A 27,610-nucleotide genomic window follows, 5' to 3' on the forward strand; every position below is an offset into this window, starting at 1 on the left:
GCAGCATTTTTCATCTGGTGTGCGGCAAGGAGTCGTCAGGGGTGCTGCGACAACAGCCCAATGTGAACAATATACAGAGTAGGCACCTCCCCCCTGACAAGTCCTTAGCAACTGATTACATCATCAGTTGGTAGGACGTAGGCGGACAGCCAGCACAGCTTTCTGTTTTACTGGCAATAGTACAAAAAGGAGGAGGTGCAGGCTGAGCTCTCTGCCTCCTCTGTACACAGGAGGATCACACACATGGAAATGTACAGGAGGGTAAGGAGCTGGAGGGGGGATGGAGGAGAGATAGAGCACAACCCACACCTTTTAGCTCTCTTCTCCTCTCTGCTGCTTTCACTAGTCCTGTAGGGACAAAGTTTGTGCTAGGAAGGGGGGTGGTGTTGGGGCAGAGGGGATTTGGAGGGGGTGTGCTAGGAGAGGGAATTTGGGGGGCTGTGTTAGAAGGGGAAATTTGGGGGGGTTGTCCTCAGGGGGGATTTGGGGGTGGGGGGATGTGCTAGGACGGGGGATTTGGGGGGGATGTGCTAGGACGGGGATTTGGGGGGGGTTGTTCTAGGAGGGGGGATTTGGGGTGCATTATGTGAGAAGGAGGGACTGGAGGGTAGGAGATTTACAGCCAGCCTTCCCGTACTGCACAAAAACCCTGCTTTTTGCAGACGCATGTAGGTGCATAGAGCAGTTCATTAATGAATGCAATGTGCGGGAGTACACAAAAAAGTGTTGTGCCCTGCAGTTTTGCATAGTTCTAAATGGGGTCTTCACTGAAAACAGGTTGAAAAACACTTATGTACAGTATTGCCTCTGTTCAGCCATTATCCTGCTGCCTCTGCAGTTCGTGGCTGTGTTCACAATTGTCTGACACAGATCAGCCCTCTGAGAAGACTCATCTTATAACTAACTACAAAGTTGCAGTGTGAGTGATCAGTGTGGGAGAAGAGATTGAGAAACTGCTTCCTAGTGCATGAAGAATACTGATACCATCATCCCAGCCAAGGCAAAACACAAGGGCTTCTTTTTATTGATAAATGGTAGAGCTTTTTTGAAAATGTATAAGGTTGATGTTTATTACGACATGTCAGTGATGTGAAGAGTAGGAACATATAATTCACTATGTAGTCATACAGTATTTATTGGTACATTTTTTTACCACATTTACTGGAAGCTTAGTAAAGTAAATGCAAAGAATGCAGAGAGCTAAGCAGAGACAACCTTCCAGAAAGATTCTTCTTTACACAAATCAGTCTTCATCTGAAAAGACAAACAAGTGTGAAATCACAACTGTACACTGTTGGCAGTCATTAAAGGCTGGTCAAAACAGCCATGCATTGGAGCACAGATTAAAGTGCTCCATGTTAATGAGGTCTTAGTGCAGACTTCTTTGGAAATCATTGAGCCAATCACACAAGCAGGAAATTACATTTCTGGGGAAGGTCTAAACATAAACTGTGTTCAGAAGGCCTCCAGGTTGTCATAGTACATTAAATTTAGCAGAAAAGAATACAGTGGCTGCAAACTAAAAAGAAGAGGCAATTTTAAGTAACATTACATAACAGTATGGCTTGTATGCTATACATTTATGGAACTGCCCTTTAAGTGATTCTCCTGTTCTGATAGTAAAGGTCTTTATTACATTGTTGCAGTCAGCTTGCACTGTTATGTGATTTACGTGCCTCCTGTTTTTATGTTAAGACACCTCTTACCTGCATAGAGAGTTTTTTGGTAAAGGTGAACTATGCCTTTTAAGGCATTATAAACCTTCCTACGTGCACCTTGTGTTTTCCACCTGCATAATGTGCATTGATCATGTAGTTTCTGTTTTCAGCTTCACATTGTAGTGTCAGAATTTTCTGTTTGTGTTCAACCATGAGGCATGCAGCAAGGCACTGTGCAGGTTAATGCATGATCTGTCTGTAGTCTAGGAAATGACACATCCCCTGAAGAAACTACAAGTTCCATAATCCCTGGGTCTCTCAGTCTAGTGGTCTGCAGGTGAGAGCTAAACAGTAATTAGACCTGACACAAACAGGCAGAGCAATTAAGGAGCTCTCACTATGCTGGAAAAAATGTGTTTCATCACATTAGCATAAGGTGACCAGATTATTAAAATGAAATCCGGGGACATTTTTTTTTTTTTTTTTTGGGGCAAATGGCACAGGACTTTATAATACACAGAGCGGTGGGGACAGGACTGCATGATAGACAGAGCGCTGGGCACAGATCTGCATGATAGACAGAGCGCTGGGCACAGATCTGCATGATACACAGAGCGCTGGGCACAGATCTGCATGATACACAGAGCGCTGGGCACAGGACTGCATGATAGACAGAGCGCTGGGCACAGGTCTGCACGATAGACAGAGCGCTGGGCACAGGTCTGCATGATACACAGAGCGCTGGGCATAGGTCTGCATGATACACAGAGCGCTAGGCACAGGACTGCATGATACAGAGCGCTGGGCACAGGTCTGCATGATAGACAGAGCGCTGGGCACAGGTCTGCATGATAGACAGAGCGCTGGGCACAGGTCTGCATGATACACAGAGCACTGGGCACAGGTCTGCATGATACACAGAGCGCTGGGCACAGGTCTGCATGATACACAGAGCGCTGGGCACAGGACTGCATGATACACAGAGCGCTGGGCACAGGACTGCATAATACACAGAGCGCTGGGCACAGGACTGCATAATACACAGAGCGCTGGGCACAGGACTGCATAATACACAGAGCGCTGGGCACAGGACTGCATAATACACAGAGCGCTGGGCACAGTACTGCTTAATACACAGAGCACTAGGCAGAGGTTTGCATAAAACACAGAGCGCTGGGCACAGGACTGCATAATACACAGCGCGCTGGGCACAAGACAGCAGCAGCAGGAATGGCAGTGAGATCATCCAGCAGGGGACGTTGGCATCTGGGCCACCAGGCTGTTTCTCAGCCAGAATGGGTTGCCCTGTCTACGTTAAGCTGGCCCTGAATCCGGGGACAAAATCGGGGACAGATTTGGTTCAGGGGCAGTGTCCTAAGTCCGGGGACTGTCCCTGGAAATCGGGGACGTCTGGTCACCCTACATTAGCACCCCAACATTTGTAATGCAACACAGAGGAAATGGTGAGGCATGCACTAGAGACACTGAATGACCTGCAACAAGAAGTTGTCTCTCCTTAGGGACTAGCTAGGTGGGTAAATACACATGGACATAGGGGAATTGATCAGCCATGACACTACAAACTGCAGTCACAACATGAAAGGCCATCATTAGACGGTAAGGCAAACAAATGACACAAGTAATATACAGTAACTACACTAAAACCTAGTTAAAATAACGAAAACATTTAAAAATGTACAATGCCTTTAAATCTCCAAACTCTACCAACCTCCTGTGAGCACCTCACAGAAATCTTTGCACTCCTTCTCTGTGTAAAAGTGATTGCTGTTTCCTTTGCAACCTCCATATTGGAAGGTGACACACTTGTTTTGGTTCTCTTCGTAAGCCCAGCGGGTTTCAGACATTCTGCATGAGCCTGTGGCAATGGGAATACGGCAGGCAGCTACAAGAGAGAAATGGATGTCAGCCAGAACCCAAAAGAGGTGTTTAGTGAGCTGGACAAGGCTAGACAAAGGTATCCAATGAGACTGCAGCTGTCTTGGATTTCTGACGGTCCAGAATTTAAAGGAAAGATTTAATTGGTTCCAGGCCCCATACACAGCTTTGGGCCTGGGCCCCCTGGGCCTGACCACCATTATTCTGCAGAGCCCGCCCACTGTCCGTCCCACCGAATTTGCCCACATCCTGGCCTCTTGTATATCAATCCGCCGGGCAGGCAGGGGCTGTCATGTACTTGTCTGACAAAGGAGACTACTAAACTGGCATGGCGGCAGCCGAAAGTGATGAAACAGTCCTCTTAGCTGGGGAAATGTATTATTTTTTTTTTTTAATTGCTACAGCTTGCAGATTGTGGTGCCCAGAGTCCAGTGGTGTATTTTGGTTTTGTGCTGCCCTAGGCAAGACTAAAATAGGGCACCCCCACCCCCTTCCCCTCCTATGCAAATTTGCCCCACTCCTTTTTTAACGGATGTGACTCCCTCCAAAATTGAAGGATTACAAGTCCCAGCATGAACCCCTGAGATCTCACGAGAGGTGGGGTGGGTGAGGGAGAGAGAGAGGGGGGCGGGTGAGAGGAGATGAGAGGGGGGTGAGAGAGAGAGAGAGGGGCGAGAGAGGGGGGGGAGGAGAGAAAGAGAGAGGGGGGAATGAGAGAGGGGGGGTGAGAGAGAGAGGGGGGGATGAGAGAGAGGGGGATAAGAGAGAGAGGGAGGGTTTGAAGGGGGGTGAGAGAGAGGGGGGGATGAGCGAGGTGGCTCTAGCAACCAGCGGCCAATAGAGTATCAGGTGGAGGGGGGCGGCTTTTTTGCTGCCCCCCTGCAAAGTGCCGCCCTAGGCCTGGGCCTTGTGTGCCTAGGCCAAAATACAGCACTGCCAGAGTCTCCTCTCTGCCTCCACCCACCTCCCTTCCTTCCCTGCTGAATTGGCCGAGCTCGACCTGAAAAGTAGCCCCGCACAGCAGCCTGGGGGGCTTCAGCCATGGTTGAGGCCCGGATGGCCAGGCCCCTCGGGACACCCAGGCCCCCTATATGTGTATGGGGTGTCCCCCCTGATGGTAGCTCTGATTGGTTCTCTCAGCCAATGCTAAACATGTATGGGGAGGATTTGATAGCTAGCATGAAATGTAGCAATTTTTTGTGTAATGTACAGTAAACTTAAGGCAACAAATAAAATCAGTATACTGTTCAATAAGCAGGTCATCTGAGAGGAATACAGGGGCTCATACCTTTATTGCTCTCTATGCCACCATTGGGGAGATTTCTTGCTTACTTCCTGTTTCTGTTGCAAGAACAGGAAGTGAGGTTATTTATGTTTTCACTGTAAGATTTCACTTCCTCTCCCAGTGACACTCTGTGTGTCAGAATGTAACAGAATTTCCCCAAAACAGGAAGTGACTCAAAAGCTAGTCAACAAACTTGAAAAACAATTAAAGCCTGACAAAGGTTCTACCGCTTCTCAACTCCATCCAAAATATACAAATATAAAGTCAGAGTTGGGCTTTAAAAAACTAAAAATAAGAGTAAGTTGATTCATGATTGCAGAGTTGTGTAACCACATTATTATATACCAACCCTTAGTTCTGCATGTCTGGATGCATTCCTGTTCAGTATGAAAGTTGTTGTGATTTCCGAGGCAGCCGCCATATTGGAAACTCTCACAAGCCATAGACGAGGTATTATAGAAATAGCGAGTGATATATGAAGAACAAGGACCATGGCCTGGGTGCAAGTTACATGAGTCTGACAGGAGGAAGGAAAGAATAGCATTAGGCATTCATGTTAATGCAAGAAAATAGTTAAGAAGACATACAAGTAAATGCTTAGTAACACTTTGAGATCCAATTAAACTGCCCGTAGATGTGATAAAAATGCACTAAAGGACAATCATTGCACTGGGTGCTAAACAACTTTTAGCTGCGTTTCTGGCCATATTTGTTTGTTTTGTATACATACTTTTTTTCATGTGGCTGCATTCTGATGGGTGCCAAAACCCATCCTGCATGTCGGATGGGCTGCATGCAAGCCGCCTATAGAGTGGATGCAGAACCCATGGCTGCACAAACATAGCAGCCAGATGTCAAAATTTGACAGCCACACAAGAGCGGCTGTACGGTCCCACACACACACATTGTCTGCATTCGGGGCTGTACAGCCAACCCTGCATGGCTGCCGAAAAGGGTGTAAAAGGAGATTGCACAATCACATTGTAGTGCATAGGGTCAGCCTGAGGCCTCATGCACACTGGACATTTACAGCGGCTGTTTTTGGCGTCAGATGTTTTTTTCCACAGCCAAAAACCTCCCAAGCATGTTATTCTATGTAGGAAGGTAGGGTGGTGGCGCTGCCTAAAATTAGAAAATGCTAAGAAATATAAATATAATGCGATAAATATCAGTGATAAAACTCAATATATAAAGGTATTTGACATATAAAGTGACAAGTGCAGATAAATATTCGATTAGGATCTTTAGAAGAATCAAGAATAAAACAAATAATATTAACTATAATAGTGCAATGCTAAAAGTGCATATCAAAAAAAGTGCTGGAGTGCACGTGAAATCTCCCAACTATACCACACACTGTGGTATTTAGGTGCAATAAAGTGCCAATCAAATATAAGAAAAAAAAAAAATACAACGGATATATTCATAGACAGTCCAATGTCAGTTAAATGTCTCTATGCCACATGCAGTGACTAAATACAATGTGAAAAAATCCCCAAAAATACCAAAAAATAGATAGTAAGTGACAACACTCTAAAAATAGCTTTAAGGAGTGACCCCGTGCTGGACGGTGAGGTGCTGGGTGATCCTTCTGGTAGAAAAACTCACTCACCAGAAACACCCACCCCACACAGGGGTATAAGGCGGGTGTACAAAAGTATCCAGCGACCAGAGATTCTCGGTATCTCCCCTACTCCTGGATAAGGGCGTCCTGGAAGTGGTCTAGGAGATCCTATATATAAGTATCCCTGGAGTAATGACCGGTCTTACTGAACTCCTATAAGCAGGTAATGGTCCGAGATGTCCGCAGGGAATCACTCATAACGGTGTACCAGGGAATAATAAATAGACAAGGCACATAGTGTGATACCATCTAGGTAATTTAATAACGCAAAAATAGAGAGGTACTCGCATAACAGGAGAAAATACAGGCATATAATCGGGAGTCTGGAGCGCGATGCGGTCCAAGCCTCGATCTCGATCGTGAGGAACCGGAAGTGACGCGACACGCTGTACATGCTTCGTAATAGATACGTCTTCAGCAGCCGTATATCTGCTGCAGCCTATATATTTTATATTTTCTTCACATATTATATATATCACTACTTACACCATTTTTTATAATTTTTATATCTCTCATTTGCACATACACTTTTGTACACATTTTTTTGTTTGTTTTACATCCAGATAGACCATTAGCGCGGAGTTTATACTTTTTATGTTATTCTATGTGTCCATGCACACATAGGCTGTTATCAGCAGTTTTTGGCAGGGGTGTTTTCTGGTCGTAAAAAAAACAGAAAACTGCTGGGTTTTGAGAGGCATTTTTTAACAGTAAAAACTGTCAGTAAACGCCAAAAAACGCTGCTAACTGGTGTTTTTTGACATTTTTGATTCCATTGCTTTTTATAAGCCTGGGTTCTGTTTCGAGGTGTCATTCATGGAACATAGCCTGGGCTCACACTGGTGCATGCTGAACACTGCATGTGATTTGCACCAAAAACGCACCGCATTCCTGTGCACTTCACATGTGATGTCTATGCGATGCAAATTTGAGCCATATTTGCATCACATTTGGATCAAAATGTTGTTAGACCCCTTTTTTCTCCACACCTAATCGCATAGCATGGGTGTGAACATGGAACATGAAGCCCCGTTGACATTGTGCTGATTTGGCATGTGATTTGTCATGTTGAATCGCATGTCAAATCGGAGACTATTGCCGGCAATGGCACCGGTTCACACAGAGGGCGGATTTGAAATCATTCAGCTGAACACGCACGATTTCAAACTCGCATGTCAGTGCAACTTCGGGGGGAGATTTGACAGACATCTGTACGGGCTCATGCACAGATTTCTATTGAAATCGTCCGGAAGTCGCCAAAAAAAGTGCAGAAACTACTTTTGGGAATCGTGCAGCTCCGCAAAGTCAGGGTTGCACCAATTCGGACAGTGACGCTGCTGGTAATAGGTTTGGATTTGACATACAATTTGGCATGTCAAATCGCATGTCAAATCTGTCCGATGTGAGCGGGGGCTTAATGTTCCAAGAACGACACCCCGAAACAGATTGCAAAATGCAGTGAGCTTGACAGAATCGCATCGCACCATCATGCGATGCGATTTTGATGCGGGAAGAAAAGGGTCCACATTTGCACCAAAATGTTGTAGGACCCTTTTTTCCTCGCACCTAAATCTTCTCACATGGGTGTGAACAATTCTGGCAAGCACTGCATTGTGGGAAAGTGGGAGTTAAAAAAATAGCAGAGAGGTGATTTTTAGCTAAAAATGCCAAAAAACGCTAACTGAAAACGCCAATGCTAAAAAAACGCTGAAAAACTCACTACAAAGCTACTGGCGTTTTTATAAGGTCCAGTGTGCATGAGACCTAAGTATGACCAGAGGTTTGCCCAGCCCCTCCAGTGCGCAAATATAAACCAGACATTGGTTTATGGTCATTCTATATATATATATATAATATATTTCTACATGGGTGCTCAACCTGTGCCCCCAAGCTATGCAGAACTACAATTTCCATCATGCCTCTGCCTTTTAGAGTCATGCTTGTAACTGTCAGCTTTGCAATGTCTCAAGGGACTTGTAGTTCCTCAACAGCTGGAGAGCCACAGGTTGAGCACCCATGTATGACTTCTCCAGGTACGATATGGCTGACTGAGAAATGATTAGCTGCATTGGATTTTCTCTATAAGTCTCTATAATTTTTTCACTGAAACTATCCGCCTCCAGATATGTCCTCCTACATCTGGTCTATATAGGCATAAACTAGAATTACACGATTCTGGATAAAATGAGAATCACAATTTTCCCTAAAACGTCTTTCAGGACAGCACCTTAGAGAGATGGCTCCTCCCTCTCCTCATCAGGAAACACCCCATCCACCAGATTTTAAAAGGAGGCTTCTCCCACCATTCATCAGTTTTTGTGTTTCCTCCGGCCAAGGAACACCTCTGTGGGGAGCTGGGCTCTTAAGGTGCTATCCTGAGAGACCGGGCTTCCTACGTCCACCTACCCTTTTTTGGAGACGATTGCTTCTCCCATTCACGCGACCGACTGCAGTGCATGGGCTCCTTCTTCCTCTTCAGTGCTCTAGGCTGAGTCAAGACCCCGCAGAGCACAGCCCTGGGAAGGCATCTTGGAGGAGCGGAACGATTTTTCTTAGGTTTCCGCCGCCTTTTTTTTTCAAATTTGCCGCCATTTCTCCAGATCGAGTGACGCTCGTCCGGACCGGAAGTGAGGTTCCGGAAAGGGCAGCGTTCTGCAGGGGGCGTATGGCGTCATTTCCGCCGGACGCAGAGGAAGAAGGGAGGAGCAAGCTGGTGCCTTATTCCGGATCCGGTCTAGTGCAGGTGCGCTTTGGTCTCCGGAACCGGTACCGAAGCCACGGGTGATACCGCTGCCAAGCAATGGAAGCTTCTTCAGCGAGTGGGACAGGCACAGGCACCAGTAAGGCCCAGGTAAGGGGTATCTTTATATGGCCTATCTTACTGTGGGGTCTCTCTCCATCCCTTTTACTTTCCCCCCGGTGGCTGGGGGCCTGTCAGGGCACATGGGACTTCCCTTTAAATGTCTTTCTGTGCACCTTTGGTGGCCCTGAGAATCAGGCTGACTTTTAAGAAGCATGTGTATGTTTTCCCATTCATGTCTTCCAGGCTAAAAGCTCTGAAACTGTTTTCAAGAGAAAGTGTCCTTCATGCAAAGCAAAGTTGTCGGAAAGTTGGAAAAAGACACTTTGCCAGGGATGTATTGATGCACTAGTAAAGGAAGAAGCATCTGCAGTTTGTGGCGATTTAGTCGCATCTGTGAGGAAGGAATTGGATGCTACCATCCAATCTTTTCGGTCATCCCTACAGGACCCTGCCCTGAGTCAGCCATCAGCCTCACTGTCCTCTCAGGGTTCACAATTGGTTCCTTCGGTGGGGACAGAAGGGGTTCCTTCCACCCAAGGAGATAATTCCCCCTCACATTCCAAGGAGGATTCAGAGGAAGAAGAGGAGGGAGGGGCACAAAGCAGGCCCACTAAATACAAACTATCCTTAGAGCAAGTGGATGGTCTCCTGAGGGCAGTTTACATCACCCTGGGTCTAGAGGAGGAAAAGAAGGAACTGTCCCTACATGACAACATGTATGCAGGCTTGGAAGAGCCTAAGGGCCGTATCTTCCCAGTGCATCAGACCATCTCAGATGCAATAAAACATGAGTGGGCTGATCCGGAAAAGAAAACCTTCTTCCCTAAAGCCTTTAAAAGGCGATTTCCTTTTGATGAGGACCCAGGAGCTCCCTGGAATAAGATGCCAAAGATTGATGCAGCCTTCTCCCAGGTTTCTAGGTCAACAGACCTAGCATTTGAAGACATGGGAATCATGAGGGATACCATGGATAAGAAGATGGACCAGCAACTTAAGAGATCCTGGCAATCCATCATGGGGAGTCTGAAACCTGCCATGGCAGTAACCTGTGTGTCCAGGAATCTGGAATACTGGCTTAGCCAGCTAAAAGCACACATCACAGCAGACTCACCTAAATAGGAAATTTTGGATTCCTTTTCCACGCTCTCCACGGCCATAGCCTCCATTGCTGACGCTTCAGCAGAGTCAGTGAAGATGACAGCAAGATCTGCAGCTTTATCCAACTCAGCCAGAAGGGCTCTTTGGTTAAAGACATGGCCTGGAGATACAGCTTCTAAAAATAAGCTGTGTGGACTTCCTTTTCAAGGGGATCTACTATTCGGGCCTGGGCTAGACTCTGTTCTAGATAGAACAGCAGACAAAAAGAAGTCTTTTCCTGTGAAGAAGAAACAGGCAGCAAAGAAGCTTTTTCGACCTCAAAAAGCTCAGCAAAATAGCAGACCCCAGGAGAAGAGAAGAAACTGGTCGACACAAAAACCCAAAGGGAAAGGAGGTGTTCTCTTCCATCCTCCTGTGTCAACCAACAAAACACAATGACAAGACATTGCCGGTGGGAGGAAGATTGAGGGAATTCCTCCCCTATTGGGCAGCCATAACAGAAAATCAATACATTCTGGGTATGCTGTCCCAAGGCTACAACATAGTTTTCAGAGACGCCACCCGAAAGGTTCTTTGTCACAAACCTCCCAAGAGATGCAGAAAAAGCCCTGGCTATGATGGACCTGTTAAAGGACCTGAGGCGACAGGAAGTTGTCTGTCCAGTTCCAGTGGAGGAACAACATCAGGGATTTTATTCCCACATATTTTTGATAAAGAAACCATCGGGGGATTTTCGTCTTATACTGAATCTGAAACCATTAAACAGGTCAGTTCTGTACAAAAAGTTTCGAATGGACTCAATTCTTACAGTCAGAACCCTGTTAACAAAAGGATGCTTCATGGCATCAATCGACTTAAGGGATGCTTACCTACATATCCCTATTGCCCCTCGCTCACAGAGATTCCTAAGGTTGGCAGTAAATCTGGGAAAGGAAATGCTCCATATCCAATTCAAAGCACTCCCTTTCGGGCTATCATCCTCCCCTCGTATTTTTACGAAGGTAATGGCAGAGTGTCTAGCTCCCCTCCGCCTTCAGGGAATCTCTGTGGTGCCTTACCTGGACGACCTGCTTTTCTTTGCCCCGTCAAAGGAAAAACTTCAAGAGGACCTGCACAAGGCAAGAGGTCATCTAGAAGCTCTGGGATGGATAGTGAATATCAAGAAATCGAATCTTACACCGGCTCAGCGGGTTCAGTTCCTAGGGTTTCAGTTATGCTCCGTGGAACAAAGAATCTTCCTACCAGAAGACAAACAGGTCAAAATACAGAAGTTGGTAGCAAGGCTACAAACAAATCAGTGGTGGTCGATCAGAGAGATCATGTCAGTCCTTGGAAACCTGACTGCATCAATTCCAGCTGTCCAATGGGCAAGGCTGCATTTTCGACCACTCCAATATTTCCTCCTCAGAATCTGGGATCACAATCCAGAGACTTTGGACTTAAAGGTAAAAATCCCCACCAAGGTCAAGAGGTCCCTTTGGTGGTGGAGAAATCGGATAACCTTGTCTCAGGGTTTGGCCTGGTCCTTCCCGGCAGACCAGAGGTTAACAACGGATGCCAGCAGGTGGGGGTGGGGAGCCCACTGGAACCAAAACCTGGCACAGGGGGTTTGGTCTCAGACCGAGACAAGAAAATCCTCAAATTGGAAGGAATTAAAGGCAGTCGGCCTAGCCCTAACTGCCTTCTCTCAAAATCTTCAGGGGACTCATGTTCAAGTCCTTTCAGACAACGCCACTACAGTGGCATATCTAAACAAGCAAGGGGGCACAAGAAGCAAAACCCTACAGCTTTTGGCAACGGAAATTCTGCAATGGGCGGAAAGGCAGTTACTTTCCTTGTCAGCAATCCACCTAAAAGGTACACTAAACAGTGTGGCGGATTATTTAAGCAGGCAGAAGATCCGAGAAGCAGAATGGAGCTTGAACCTAGAAGTCTTTATGTTGATAACCAAGACTTGGGGAAAGCCAGAGGTGGATCTGTTTGCAACGAAAGAAAACGCAAAACTTCCACTTTATTTCTCACTCCACAGAAACGACAACTCTCTGGGAGTAGATTCCCTGGCACATCCCTGGAGGTTCAGGTTGGGGTATGCCTTCCCCCCCTTCCAGCTCATTCCATTGGTGTTGAGAAAAATCCAAATGGAAAGAGCCTCAGTGATCCTGATCACTCCTTATTTAACCCAAAAGGGTTTGGTTTTCGACTGTCCTTCAACTATCAGTCAAACCTGCTTTTCAGCTCCCTCTTCGTCAAGACCTACTGTTTCAAGGTCCAGTTTATCATCCAGAAGTGGAAAAGCTAAAGTTCACCGCCTGGTATCTGAGGAGCAACTGCTGAAAAGGAAAGGATTTTCAGACGCATTAATTGCTACTCTACTTTCCAGTAGGAAAAAAGTCACAAGGAATATATATGCAAAAGTTTGGAAGACATATAATACCTGGTGTGAATCGAAAGATCAAAAATTGGACAGTATTACTTCAATTTTGGAGTTCCTACAGGAGGGCGCAGGAAAAGGTTTGGCAGTAAGTACCCTCAAGGTACAAGTTACAGCCCTGGGGGTATTCTTGGAAAGGCCCATTTCTTCAGAATCTTTAATCATCAGATTCTTCAGGGCCCTTACCCGCTCCAGACCAGTGCCTATCAGAAGCTTCCCCAAATGGGATTTGTCGGTGGTCCTTCAGGCTTTCACAAAGGAACCTTTTGAACCACTAGAAACGGTTACACTAAAAAACCTGGTGACAATAACATCAGCAAGAAGAATCAGTGAATTACATGCTTTATCAGCTATCGAACCTTTCTTGTCCATATATCCAGATAGGATAATTCTCAAGACGGATCCAGGGTTTCTCCCAAAAGTAGCTTCAACGAGAAACCGATCACAAGAAATTGTGTTGCCTACCTTCTGTCCTAATCCATCAGGAGATAAGGAAGAAAGCTTTCACTACCTAGATGTAAGAAGGGTTCTTATACACTACTTGGAGGTTACTAAAGAGTTTAGATCATCAAACTCTCTTTTTGTTCTTTTCTCTGGCAACAAAAAAGGTCGGCAGGCATCAAAAGGATCAATAGCCAGATGGCTCAGATCCGCTATTTCAGAGGCTTACTCCCAAATGAAATTGTCTCCCCCGCAGGGGATCAGAGCTCACTCTACTAGAGCGTTAGCCACTACATGGGCAGAGAAAGCTGGTGCCACTCCAGATCAAATCTGCAAAGCGGCTACGTGGTCAAGCTACTTTACATTTGCAAGACACTATAGGTTGGACCTTTTGGCAGCTGAAGATCAGGCTTTTGGCAGAAAGGTCCTGCAAGCTGTGGTCCCTCCCTAAATTGAGTAAGTCTTGATAATCCTCTCTAAGGTGCTGTCCTGAAAGACGTTTTAGGGAAAATTCAAGTTAGACTTACCGGTAACTTGTTTTCCAATAGTCTTTCAGGACAGCAGGAGGATCCCGCCCTATTGTATAAAATGTATTGCTGCGATTAACCATATCTGTTTATGTGTTCCAGCATGGGCCGGAGGTACTCTTCTACAAACTGATGAATGGTGGGAGAAGCCTCCTTTTAAAATCTGGTGGATGGGGTGTTTCCTGATGAGGAGAGGGAAGAGCCATCTCTCTAAGGTGCTGTCCTGAAAGACTATTGGAAAACAAGTTACCGGTAAGTCTAACTTGAATTTTTTTTTTGCTTAGAATAAAGATCACGATTCTAGGCGTAACATCATCTTTCACATTATACAAAAAATTGTGCTTACCTTACTGTTTCGTTTTTTTTTTATTTATTAAAGTGTATTTTTTGACAAAAAATGGAGCAAATACGGTGTAACATAAAATATTGCAAAGACCGCCGTTTTATTCTCTAGGGTCTCTGCTAAAAAATATAAATTTATTGTTTGGGGATTCAAAGTAATTTTCTAGCAAAAAATACTGATTCTAACTTGTAAATAACAAGTGTCAGAAAAAGGCCTGGTCTTTGAGTGGTTAAACTGCCCTCATTTAAAGACAAAGTTCATCCCTTTGATCTGAAAGAACCAAATGATACAATGTTTCTTTTTATCTTGGCGCTGAGCAATGTGATAAGCTTTGCTGGCTCACTTTTTTTTTTTTGACAGCCCTGAGCCCCGGATTAAGATCGTTAGAGGGGTTGAATCGAGATTGTGATTTTTTTTTTTTTTAATGATTAATCCTGCAGCTCTAGCATAAGCATGCACGAATGTGTGATCTGAGCATGTTTGTTTTTGGGTTTCGGTAGTTGGATCTTCCTTAGGCTGGCCATACATGTTCAATTCTCTTGAACAATTTTCTGTTAGATTTACCAAAATCCATAAAATATGAGGTCAAAACAAAACAACACTTTTAATTGTATCCTATAAGGCAGGCCTTTGTACTGCATAGGGAAGGAAGGGGATTAGAATATGCATTAACAGAGGGGCAATCTGAATGCATAAAGTAAACTATGTGCCACATCCTGATGGAAATTATGGGAAACTAGACAAAAAATATGGACTTTATAGGCACATAAATAAAAAATATCAAAAGTTATTAATACATAATAGTGACATACAATATAAAAAGGGAAACATACAAGACATCAAAAATTGGAATAGATACAGTAATACAGACATAAAACCCAAATAGCAATGGCCGTCAGAAGGCCGCATCCCCCAAGGGGATAATGTTACCAAAAGCCCATCAGGGGATGTCGGCCTGGTCGCAGTGCTATGCGGTGATGGTTAGAGCATCAGCTCGACATATTTTGCAAAACCGCTTCTTCAGGAGCATAACGCAACATTGGACAGTATGAGATCCAATAGGTAGAGATGGTTGGATAATGCAGTGTGGATCCTTCCACAAAAAGAGCAGTATAGCCAAAGAAGCTAGTAGGTAAGCCTAAGCATGTAGGTTTGAAAATGTCAAGGGGTCCCAAAAATAGAGAGGGAAACCGTTCCGTGGATGCTTGAGGGTATCCAAGATACTTGTTGTTTGCTAAAAAACCTCATTCATAGTTATCACCCCAAAGCATCTGTAGTAGTGATCGTAGTGTTCCCAAACTGAGAACTTTTTATGAATATTAGATCCATAAAATCATACCATGAATCTGCTCATAGATCCACAATGCATGCGCCATTACATTTCAAAAACCGCCGCCATGCCACTTTGTACTACATAATTGAAGGTAACTCTAAAGAAAATTGTACAGAAAATTTTAAGAAATTTGTATAATGTATAGCCAGCCTTTAGGCCCTTACACACGATAAGAAAATCTGAAGGGAATTTCTTCCCACGACCGATCTGCCGATTTTCGAATTGTTAGTATGGTGCTTTCGACAGCCGACTCCAGGATTTTTTCAGCCGAAAAGTCGATGTGCAGGCTATAAAATTTTTATCGTCTGTCAACACAACGTCCGATTTTCGTCTCATTAGTACAGTTTTCGACGGAAAAAAATCTTAAGAGCAAAACTAGGCATGCTCCGAGACGAAAGAACACATACAAAGCAATCCAGCACATGACGTCACTTCTGAAGTAGAATTCTGTCGTACGGGAAAATTCGTATGAAAATAACCTCTTCACTTTCCACATCAGACTAGCATGCCACAAAAAACGGACGACAGATCGTTCAATAATCTGATGCTTTACACATCAGGCAATCATCTGATGCCTGTGGATAACATTAGAAAGTTTTACCAGCAATCATTTAGCCATAATTAAAAAATAAAACAAAAGAAAATTGGGACTTTGAATGAAACAGGTGGCTGCAATCAGAGGAAATATATAATGAATATATCAATGGGCTGACATAGATATTGCACATGTGTACATGAAATCCATAACACAGCATAAACATATAATGTCACATTTTTTTAATTGATAAATACACATGTTAACATCACAACATAATGACAAAAGTACATCATTACTGGTTGATAACATTTAATAAATACACATAAATCATAATATCATATTTGGTTAATAAATATATATATATACATGTTACATCAAACCAAAATGACATTGATACATCATTACTGGTAGATAACATTAAGAAATGCATATAGGTCAGCCCATTACAGAATAGCATAATACGATTGCACATGCAATGATGTCAATGATGTCCTATTGGATATTGTGGACTAGCACCAGCATATACGATAGATAAATTAATAAAAGTCCCAATTTCCTTTTGTTTTATTTATGCATAGGGATGGAGGAATATGACCCTACCCTGTCATTTCCTCATTTAACCGCTTGCTGACCGCCGCAAGTACATATACTGCGGTGACCAGCCCCGTGCAGGCAAAGTGACGTATCGGTACGTCACTCGCCTGTGAGCCAATAGGGGGCGAGCACGTGCTGCCGGAGGCGCGCTCCTGCCCCCGCTCGTTCACGGACACCTCCGCGCGAGTGACCGGCGGACCCGATGTCCGCCGGTCACTCGCAATCATCCGTTACAGAGGGAGAAAGGCAGGCGGCTAATGTAAACAAAGCCGCCTATCATTCTCCCTTGTGTAACAGCAGAGATCATACGGTCCTGCTATGTAGGATCGTAGATATCTGCTGTTACATGAAAAGCCACATCCCATAACAGTAAGAAGCACGCCCCTAGGGACACACTTAGCCACTGCATCACTAATAAAGTTAACCCCTCTCCTCCCAGTGTCATTTTTACAGTAACAGTGCATATGTATAGCACTGATTACTGTAGTAATGTCACTGGTACCCCCAAAAGTGTCAAAAATGTCAGTCAAGGGTCCGATCTGTCCGCCACAATGTCGCAGTACCGCAAAAAAATCGCAGATCGCCGCCATTACGCGTTAAAAAATAAAAACAACAAAAATGACAAAAATCTTTCCCTTAGTTAGTAAACGCAATAACTTTTGCACAAACCAATCAAAATTATTGAGATTTTTGTTACCAACATATGTAGCAAAAAATAGTTTGGCCAAAAATGTTAAAAAATGTTGATTTTTACATTTTTTTGGGGAAATTTCATATAAAAAAATTTGAAAAATATTGTTATTTTTGCAAAATTGTTGCTTTTTTTTGCGCATGATCAAAAAAATCGCACAGGTGATCAAATACCACCAAAAGAAAGCTCTGTTTTGTGGGAAAAAAAGGACGTCAAATTTGTTTAGGTACAGCATTGCACGACCGCGCAATTGTCCGTTAAAGTCACGCAGTGCCGAATCGCAAAATAGGGCCTGGTCAGGAAGGGGGTAAAATCTTCCGGGGCTTAAGTAGTTAAAGTCCCAAATTCCCCCCCCCCCCTTTTCAATATATTAATTTAGCCATGGTGCAGACTGCCCTGTCTGGTATACAGACAGGTGCACCTAATCGCCCTGTATGAGATATTTTCAATGAAAAAATAACACAAAAGGCTGAAATTTTTTAAAATAAACATCAAATGATCAAAATGAAATACACAACATGCTTAGAAAAAGATTTCCCTGCAAAAATGTGTTGTGTGCTGGCGATGAAAGGTCATTTACCTGCCCTGTTTTCAGTGAGTATATCCACAGTGTGTCCAGAGCCCTCTGCATCCTCCACTGACCGTGCAAATCTCTGTAATAATAGAAAAATATATACATTTACTTTTATCATTCAAAATGATTGTAAGTCAAATGTTACTTTGATGACTGATAATCATAGGAAATTATATTAACCACTTTACCACCGGAGGATTTTGCTGTCTTACGTCCAGGCCACTTTTTGCGATTCGGCACTGTGCGACTTTAACTGACAATTGCGCGGTCGTGCGACGCCGTACCCAAACAAAATTTAGGTCCTTTTTTTTCCACAAACAGAGCTTTCTTTTGGTGGAATTTGATCACCTGTGCGATTTTTACTTTTTGCGCTATAAACAAAAAAAGAGCGTAAATTTTGAAAAAATAACAATATTTTTAACATTTTTTTATATGAAATTCCCCCCAAAAAAATGTAAACATCAAAAATTTTTTTGGCCAATTTGTTTTCTGCTACCTATGTTTGATAAAAAAAATCACAATAAGCGTATTTTGATTGGTTTACGCAAAAGTTATTGCGTTTACTAAGGGAAAGATTTCTGTCATTTTTGGTGTTTTTTTTTTTTAACGAGTAATGGCGGCGATCTGCGATTTTTTTTTTTTTTTTACACAAGCAGGCGGATCTGCACACTCGATTCCCCGACGATCGGGGAAAAGCAGCGGCGATCGCCGCTGCTCCTCCCCTGGCCCGACTCCCGCTGTGACTGAATACAGCGGGAGCGAGCCTCCGGCGGCGCGCGCGCCGCCGAGAGAGGGGAGGGTCTGGCGACCTACGGTCTACGTCGCCAGACGATAACGAACCACTTTGCCGCAGTAGAGCTCTAGTGAGCAGACGGCAAGTGGTTAAACAACTCAAGAACCCCAAGACTCAAACAAGAGATGATGGTAATTAAAGCAGATTTTGGATGAAATGGGTGACATCTCATGTCTTTAGTTGACAGTTTTCAGTTAAATAAATTACAATCAGACAGTTTAGAAAACCTTGTCCAATTGCTAGAATTTCCCCTGCAATTGGATAGTTATAGTTAGTAATGTAAATTTACATAGTTAGTGAGGTTGAAAAAAGACATCAGTCCATCCAGTTCAACCTATGATGTGTGTGTGTGTTTGCTTTTAACCGTACATTGTATACCCCTGTATGTTGTGGTCTTTAAGGTGCCCATCTAATAGTTTTTTGAAACTATCAATGCTCCCTGCTGATACGACTGCTTGTGGAAGAGAATTCCACATCCTTACCGCCCTTACAGTGAAGAACCCCTTACGCATTTTAAGGTTAAACCGCCTTTCCTCTAGTTTTAGTGAGTGGCCACGTGTCTTGTTGTATTTCCTTACTCTGAATAGTTTGTTCCTTATGCTAGGGTCGCCAGTACAGTATTTGTACATTGATATCATATCCCCCCTCAATCGTCTCTTCTCTAGAGAGAATAGGTTCAGTGCTTGTAGTCTTTCCTCATAGCTGATGTCCTCCATTCCCCTAATTATTTTTGTTGCCCTTCTCTGGACTCTTTCCAATTCCAGCACATCCTTCCTGAGGACCGGTGCCCAGAACTGGACAGCATACTCCAGATGTGGCCGGACCAGAGTCTTGTAGAGCGGGAGAATAATCTCTTTTTTTCTGGAGTGAATCCCCTTTTTTATACATCCCAATATTCTGTTGGCTTTGCTTGCAGCTGCTTGGCATTGCATGCCACTGCCAAGCCTGTTGTCTACCAGTACCCCCAAGTCTTTTTCCATCCTAGACTCCCCCAGAGGTTCCCCCCCTAGTGAGTAGCTCTCTTTCTGGTTTCTGGCCCCCAAGTACATTACTTTACATTTATCAACATTAAACCTCATCTGCCATGTAGTTGCCCACCCCGTTATTTTGTTTAGGTCCGCTTGTAAGGTTTCCACATCCTGTATAGAAGATATTGGCATGCTTAGTTTAGTATCGTCCGCAAATACTGAGATTGTACTCGATATCCCCTCCTCTAGATCATTTATGAATAAATTAAACAGGATTGGCCCCAGGACAGAATCCTGGGGGACCCCACTTTCCAGCCCCGCCCAATCCGAGTACTCCCCATTAATCTCCACCCTCTGGACTCTCCCCTGGAGCCAGTTCTCTAGCCAGGTACTCACCTTATGGTCCATACCTACGTTCCTTAGTTTGTACAGTAAGCGTTTGTGGGGAACGGTGTCAAAGGCCTTTGCAAAGTCCAGATACACCACATCCACTGGCTTACCTTTATCTAGATGGCAGCTCACTTCATCGTAGAAGGTTAATAGATTGGTTTGGCAAGAACGATTTTTCATAAATCCATGCTGATTACTACTAATTATATTGTTTTCATTACTAAAGTCTTGTATGTGGTCCCTTAACATCCCCTCCAAAATCTTGCAGACTACAGATGTTAGGCTGACAGGTCTATAGTTACCCGGGATACACCTCGGCCCCTTTTTAAATATTGGTACTACGTTGGCCTTTTTCCAATCTGCTGGCACCATACCTGTCTGTAAACTATCCTTAAAGATCAAGAATAATGGTCTGGCAATCACCTGGCTGAGCTCTTTAAGAACCCTCGGGTGCAAGCCATCCGGTCCCGGTGATTTATTTATGTTAAGTTTCTCAAGTTTAGTTCTAAGTCTGTCTTCTGTTAGCCATGGCGGCACTTCCTGAGGTGTGTTGTTTAGATTGGCCTTACAAGCTGGGTTCGTGTAGCCCCCCGATTCTTTTGTGAAGACTGAAGAGAAGAAATTATTTAACACTTCCGCCTTTTCCCTGTCCTCAGTGGCCATATTTCCTTTGTCATCTTTTATGGGGCCAATGTGTTCTGACCTCGCTTTCTTACTGTTTATATATACTTAAAGAACTTCTTGGGGTTATTTTTACTCTCTTCCGCTATATGTCTCTCGTGTTCTATTTTAGCCGCCCTGATTTCATCTTTACATTTCTTATTACACTCTTTGTAATGCTTAAATGCTGCCAATGACCCCTCAGCCTTGTATTTTTTGAAAGCCTTTCCTTTAGCACTAATATGCATTTTTATGTTGGAGTTAAGCCACCCAGGGTTTAATTTTGCTCTTTTAAATTTATTTCCCTTTGGAATGCACTGGTCAATCCCCTTGTTAAGTATGCTCTTGAAGCACTCCCATTTTTCCTCCGTGTTCTTTGTTCCCAGGGTTCTATCCCATTTGATATTTTCTAGCAGTGAGCGCAGTTTTGGGAAATTGGCTCTTTTTAAATTCAGCGTCCTTAAATTACCCCTCTGCTTCCTATTACTATAATTAATACTGAAACTTATTGACCTATGGTCACTGTTTCCTAAGTTCTCCCGTATTTCTATATCCGTGAGCAGGTCTGTATTGTTGGTAATCAGTAGGTCAAGTACCGCATTGTTTCTTGTCGGTGCATTCACCATCTGACCCATGAAATTGTCCTGCAAGATATTTAGGAACTGCCTAGCCTTGGCCGAATGCGCGGTTCCATCTGCCCAGTCTATATCTGGATAATTAAAGTCCCCCATTATAATGACATTTCCCATCCTTGCTGCCAATCCTATCTGTAAAATGAGGTCCGCCTCCCCCTCCTCCCTCAGGTTGGGGGGCCTATAGCATACGCCCAATATTACCTTCCCCACTGTGCCTTCCCTTTGAAGCTCTACCCATAGGGATTCTGCCTCGTCCTTAGCTCCATTATTAATATCATCCCTCATATTTACCTGCACACTGTTCTTAATATACAGACATACCCCTCCTCCTTTTTTACCCTCTCTATCTCTGCGATAAAGGGAATATCCCTGAATGGTCGCCATCCAGTCATGAGAGCTGTCAAACCAAGTCTCAGTTATCCCCACAAAATCTAAGTCCTCCTCCAACAACAGCAGCTCTAGCTCTCCCATCTTGTTGGCCAGGCTTCTGGCATTGGTATACAAACCTCTTAATTTTGAGCAGCTACATATATCCTCATTTGATGTTTTTAGGTTGCCCTCCTGATTTTTCCCCATACCCATCCTGGGTATAGGAGCTCCGTACACCCTACCGCTAGTGCCCCCATTTCTGCCCTCTGCAACTTGCTTTCCACTGGCTAATTCTACATCTGTACCCTCCCCCCCCCCATTCCCTAGTTTAAAAGCCCCCATTAAAGTATGTGTGCACCTCTTTTTATTATGTCTATTTCTTTTTTTCTTATATTTTTTGGTATTTGTTGTATATTTTGTTGATAGATGAGGTTTTTTTTAAAATTTTAGAAACCGCACACAAGATTGTTTTAATTGTTTTTTTTTTTTTTTTCTTGTTTTTCATTGTTGTTTGATATTTTCACATCCAACATAAAATATGCCAAAAGGGTGAAGAAAAAACAAAAAGTTACTGTGTACTGTCTCTTTACAAATTGAAAGTTTCTCTTTGGTTTCATTTGTTTTCCTAATATCTAAAAAGCCTCAAATAAGAACAAAATACACCAAAAATGCAAAAAGGGAAAGTCCAATACATTATTTTAAATCTTTTTTATATTTATTAGCAACTTTCTTTTTCTAACTTTGGAGATCATATTTCCTTAAGCATCTTGGCAGTTATTGATGTGTTGTGGCCTCCTTGACCTTATATAAACTGTGATTAAAACCTTCCCCTATACTCTCTAAATGAGGTTCATGTAAAAGGCACCCCATTCTGCTTGTAAGGGTAGGGTGCTGTGGTGGTTGTCCCATCCTCCATGTTCCCCTCATTGAGCACCAAGCAAGGGTCTTCTGGTCTACGCTGGGCTTCGCTTTGCTTTACACATGGGGTACCTTTCACTTCTGTGCCATTTCCATCAATGCCCTGGAACAAGGCTGCCTTTTAGGAATAGTTGACCTTCATGTCAACAACTACTCCCTTCTGCAAGAGGCTATCCTACCTTTTTCATGCACATGCTTAATGACAGGCTGCTTGTAGCTTCCATTACCCTAGGTAACCCTTGTGTCTTCACACCGTATTACTCTTGTACTGATGTCTTCATACCCCAAGTACCATGGTGACCTGAACTATGGAATAGTGTCCACTACTTGCATTACACCACTTTTAGTAACTTCAGACCAGGCGGGAACAAGGTTTTAAAACTTTACTTGAAAAGTCCAAAAGACATTACAAAGTCTGCATGCGGAAACACTATTCTTTCGTACTTCCCTAAACCTAACACAGGCTATGTGCTGCCCCGGCATACCTGCAAAGGTAGAGTCCATGTACAGTACAGAGTCTATCGGTTGCATACTCCAGCAGCTAGTCCCCCCCCCCCCCCCCCCCAGTCTTTGAGGTCTTTTACATCTCGGCAGTGGTAAGCGCCTTTTTTTTTTCTTCTCGAGTGCTGTTCACAGTCTCCTTCCGTTATGGGCAGTGGTCCCCAGGTTACCGGGGAAGCACTCTGCTCTACCCATGTGGACCCCCTTCCTGCTCTCTCCCTCCCTCCAGACCACCGACAGTACAGGATCAGTGGGTCGGACCCAGAGAAAATACCGCCAAAACCAAAGATCTGGGAAAGTATTAACTCTTACCCTCCTGTCCTGGGGCAGCATCTAACTTGCTATTTCCAACAGCTTACATGCTAGTCTTTGGGAAGCACAGGTAATGCAGTTCAATAGGTTATTAAAAAATCTGAAGTTGCAGCAAAACATCCATGTGGAAGTAGGTTATCCATCTTTTTTTTTTTTTTTTCTCTTTGACCTATTATTGTTTGTTTTGTCTAGGTATGACTTCTGAATTTCTGGCATGTGTTTCACAAGTAGCCTTCTTCCAGTTTCTGGTTTTCAATCCATGCAAGCATTTGCATTGCATCATTCTAGAGCAGCTGCCTTCTCTCTGTTGAGCCTCAGAAAGGCTTGTGTGCATATGCAGAAATTTATTTTTTATTTGCTTCCAGCCGCCCTTCCTCTTGCTTGTGTCTAAACAGAGGGTCAGGGATCCTGCAGCCTGATAGGACAGTCAGAGCAGAATGAAAACTCCTCCTACAATCTTTAATTTGACAGTCAGAAGACTGCTATATACTGCTGATGAGAAAATGAAATTTAGCGGTTTATATATACTAAAACTATTGCATTTCCATGTTCTGTGTACTGTGGGAGACCCGATATAATGAATGCAGATTCCTGGGTTTAGTAACACTTTAAGCCTAGTACACACTATGATGAACGATTGTCAGATATTCCACGCAGGTGTTAATCATGATGTAACCGAGAATAGTATTGACATAGGCAAATATACTGTAGTTATGAACTTCCGGGTCATCCTTTGCTTCTGATCGAGCGTGGTATTTTCGATTCCGTTATTTCTGTACGATAACTGTTTACATTGAACGAAAATCAGACGTTGTTACTCTACAGTAAAAATGTTCTAGCCTACATCTTCAAGTCTTTTCATATAAACAGTCAAAATCGGTTTGTCGAAAGCACTATAGGCATCACAAAAAGTCACTGTCCTACCTGGACTGCCGTGGCCCCACCATTTAGGAGCCAGCTTTTCCCCCAAGCCTCAGCCGTTGTTATTGTAAGCAGTGTGAGGAGCGGTAGGCTGTTCTGTGGGAGCTGCAGGAGTTAACTTCTCAAGTTAACCAGCAGGTGATTGGTTGCTAGGACACAGGGCAGTCCTAGCAACCAATCATCTTCTTGTTAATAGGTAAAGTTAACTCCAGCCGATCCCTTCTGCCACTCAGAACTGAACAGCCTCCCACTCCTAACTTTGCCTTCAATAGCAACGACTGAGGCTTGGGGGGGAAAGCTAGTTCCTGCTCGCCACTCAGAACTAATGGTAGTGATTTAAAAGGGGGGCAGTGGATGCCCTTGGAGGGTGGGTGGTGTGAAGAGGGGGCAGAGGACATTGATGTGGGGGGGCTGAGATTTGAGGGAGGACATCACTGTAGAGGCAGCGATGGGAGGGGGGCTGAGAACACCCTTGGGGGCGGGGGGCTATGATGCGAAGACAGGGAAAAGGACACCACTGTAGAGGGGGAGGGGTGATATGAAGGGGGGGCAGAGGGCCCTTCTGTGGGGGCAGTGATTTGAAGACAGGCCAGAAGGCACCACTGTGGGGTGGTGATGTGAAGGGGGGTTGAGGACACTACTGTGAAGGGGAAACTGTGATATGCAAGGGGGGGGCGGGACAGAGGATCTGATGTAAGAATGGGATTGTTATTTAGTAGGAGGGGAGTTGTGATGTGAAGGATCTGAGTTATCACACAAATGTGATTTGGATCTCAGTTGAAAGAAAATTTTACTGATTGGACTCTACTAATGAACAAATTATTGACCGATCGTTCCTCGTACGAGGACAAAACTTATGTATGAAATATTTTTATTTTTGAAATGGTGTGTAGCACTGCCCATTAGGAAGCTGCTGAGAATTACACTTCTTGGGTTCCCCTGGGTTACCTGTAGCAACAGTGTGTAGAAACGTATCCGTTTAAATACTTGACTCAGACAATGAACAGTCCAGGGGTTTTGGTTTTTGTGTTTTATTTTAGAACTTGGATGGAAGAAGGGATGAGTGGGATACTCCAACTTGAACTATGCACAATCTCTGAGGACAACTGACTACAGAATGCGGCAAGGCCGCTGCTTCACTTTGCCACTAGAGTGAAGATGAAGAACATGGTGTCTTTCTAAGTTACTCCTCAGGGTCTAACTTGGCACCCCCTTTCTCACTGGCTGTGTGTGCTGAACTCCTGTCCACTGACACCTCACTGGAGTGGTCCTCTTCCTGGGCAGACTCCTGGCAAGCTTCCTGGTACTCACTGACACTGTTTTTCCTCAGGCTGCTCTGCTCCCAGCTCCACTTGTCAGCCTCCTGGACCTTCTGGCTCAGCACCACACTCTGGCTCACTAGGCCAACTGCCTGTGACAACCTTCATTGCAGACAGGAGGAGAGACAGCTGTCACCCTCCTCCTGGGACCTGGCTTCCCGCCAAAAGACGCTCTCTGTCACATGTGCCCCTGGCTTTTATGACCTATCCCAGGATGCACCATTCTTGTGCCAACCCACTGGAATAGCCACAAAAGCCTGTGTGTCACTGGCTGGGTTTCCTCCACTGTCCAACAGGCTCCCCTCCCTCAGCCCAGATGAATCTCACATGGACACATGCAACAGGCATAACTATAGACCAGGCTCCCCAGAGAACCAGGCAGAGAAAACTATCCTTTTCCTAGCACCTTCCTAGGAGGGTGCTACATGTGTATGGGACTTTAGACCATGAAGCTAACCCCGAATGATTTCTGAAGAAATCTAGTACCAATCTTCTGGAAGGAAAAGCAGATGAAGTTGTTGTCGGGGAGTACTGCAATCTCTGGAGAGGAAATAAACCTGTATAAAGATTGCCATACATGTGGAATTTTTCGGAAAATTTCATCCACTTTCAATCAGCCAGGAATCAAACATAAGATCAAAAGTGGTTGCCTGTAAACAAACAATCTCTTACCCATACATTTGATTATAATCTGTATTTGATCAATACAACTGGACAATAATCTGACAGGTTTTATACAGATTATTGAAACATTGGCTAGATTTAGAGTTCAATGTAGACATTACTTAGAATGCATTATCTAACCTGGAAAAATATACAGTACGTGATGCTGGGTTCATTGTAAACTAGTTGCTCAATAAAGATGCTGCAATTAAATATGTGGTGCGGTTTTGAGGAAGAGGAAACCATGAGTTAGGACTTAGGGCCCTTTCACACGGGCGTTCCGCATGTCCGTATATCATCCTATTTTTTTGCGGATGATATACGGACATAATGTATATAAATGGCATTGTGGATGTCAGCGGATGACCATCCGCTGACATCCGATTTTCATCCTTTTAGTTCTGTTCCGTTTTTTGAAACGGAACAGAACCCTATTTTTGTTCCGTGTAAAAAACGGAACGGATGCAAAATCGGATGTCAGTGGTGTCATCCGCTGACATCCGCAATGCCCATAGACATACATTATGTCCGTATATCATCCGCAAACGGATGGGATGATATGCGGACATACGGACTGGATTACACAAATGTCATCCGCTCCGTGAAAAAAAAAAAAAAAAGTGCCGGAGCGGATCGATCCGTGTGAAAGAGCCCTAAGGAGCTATTCATGAAGAAATCCAAGTGATCCCTAAAGCCCACCAAACACATTATAATCGGATTGTACCATTTTCTTTAAGCTGGCCGTGCACTATACAATCTGATTGGACAATCTTTGCACAATAGCCTTTAGATTTATCAGAGCTATATAATGTGAGGACAACTTAAACAATCAAATCAGTTTGTATCAAATCAGGCAGGCCTACGCACAACATAGTGGATGGTAGATCTAAAGGTGATTGTACAGTCGGCTTGTATAGTGTATGGTCAGCCTTAGATCTACTAACAACTATGTAGTACAAGGGCCTTCCTGATTGGATAGAAATGTATTGGCTTGCTTAGGTGGGTGCTCATATTACATATATTTGGTAAATCTAAAGTTGATTGTACAGCAAGATTGTAACATGTTTGATGAGTTTACCAACCTTGTTCATAGGTGTAAAAAAAAAAAAAAATGTATGACAGTTACCTTGATGACTTCAAAATTCTCCTCTATTGGGTAGAACATCTCTGTCTCGGTCTCTACAGGGTTACTGGTAACTGCTGTTAGCAGAGCAGAAAAGAAAAGTAGATACATCTTCATGTTCAATATTGGCAGTCCCTCTTCTGTACTGGTAACGTATCTTACCCAACCTATTTATACAGGTTTGAAGGCTGTAGTCCCTCTG

The 27,610-nt window shown here is 43.9% G+C and overlaps 1 protein-coding gene across 1 annotated transcript; it reads right to left on the minus strand.

Annotated features, from left to right (window-relative positions):
- Positions 1-1,158: 1,158 nt before the first annotated feature.
- LOC309560391 (inter-alpha-trypsin inhibitor-like) lies at positions 1,159-27,565 on the minus strand. The gene is made up of 5 exons (XM_082264027.1): positions 27,412-27,565; positions 17,843-17,915; positions 5,189-5,356; positions 3,388-3,561; positions 1,159-1,254 (listed from the first exon to the last, which is right to left on the minus strand). The coding sequence occupies exons 1-5, from the start codon at positions 27,523-27,525 to the stop codon at positions 1,244-1,246; spliced, it is 540 nt and encodes a 179-aa protein (XP_082120153.1). The 5' UTR covers positions 27,526-27,565; the 3' UTR covers positions 1,159-1,243.
- Positions 27,566-27,610: the final 45 nt, after the last annotated feature.

This window comes from Pelophylax lessonae (genome assembly GCF_965119305.1).
Source record: "Pelophylax lessonae genome assembly, chromosome: 7".
NCBI classification, from domain to species: Eukaryota; Metazoa; Chordata; class Amphibia; order Anura; family Ranidae; genus Pelophylax; species Pelophylax lessonae.

Excerpts from the sequence above, each read along its gene's own strand:
- LOC309560391 (XM_082264027.1), bottom strand. The coding sequence starts at position 27,525 with ATGAAGATGTATCTACTTTTCTTTTCTGCTCTGCTAACAGCAGTTACC. Across the intron at positions 17,916-27,411 it reads AGAATTTTGAAGTCATCAAG|AGATTTGCACGGTCAGTGGA; the intron begins GTAACTGTCATA and ends CTATTATTACAG. Across the intron at positions 3,562-5,188 it reads CCAGACATGCAGAACTAAGG|CTGCCTGCCGTATTCCCATT; the intron begins GTTGGTATATAA and ends TCTCTCTTGTAG.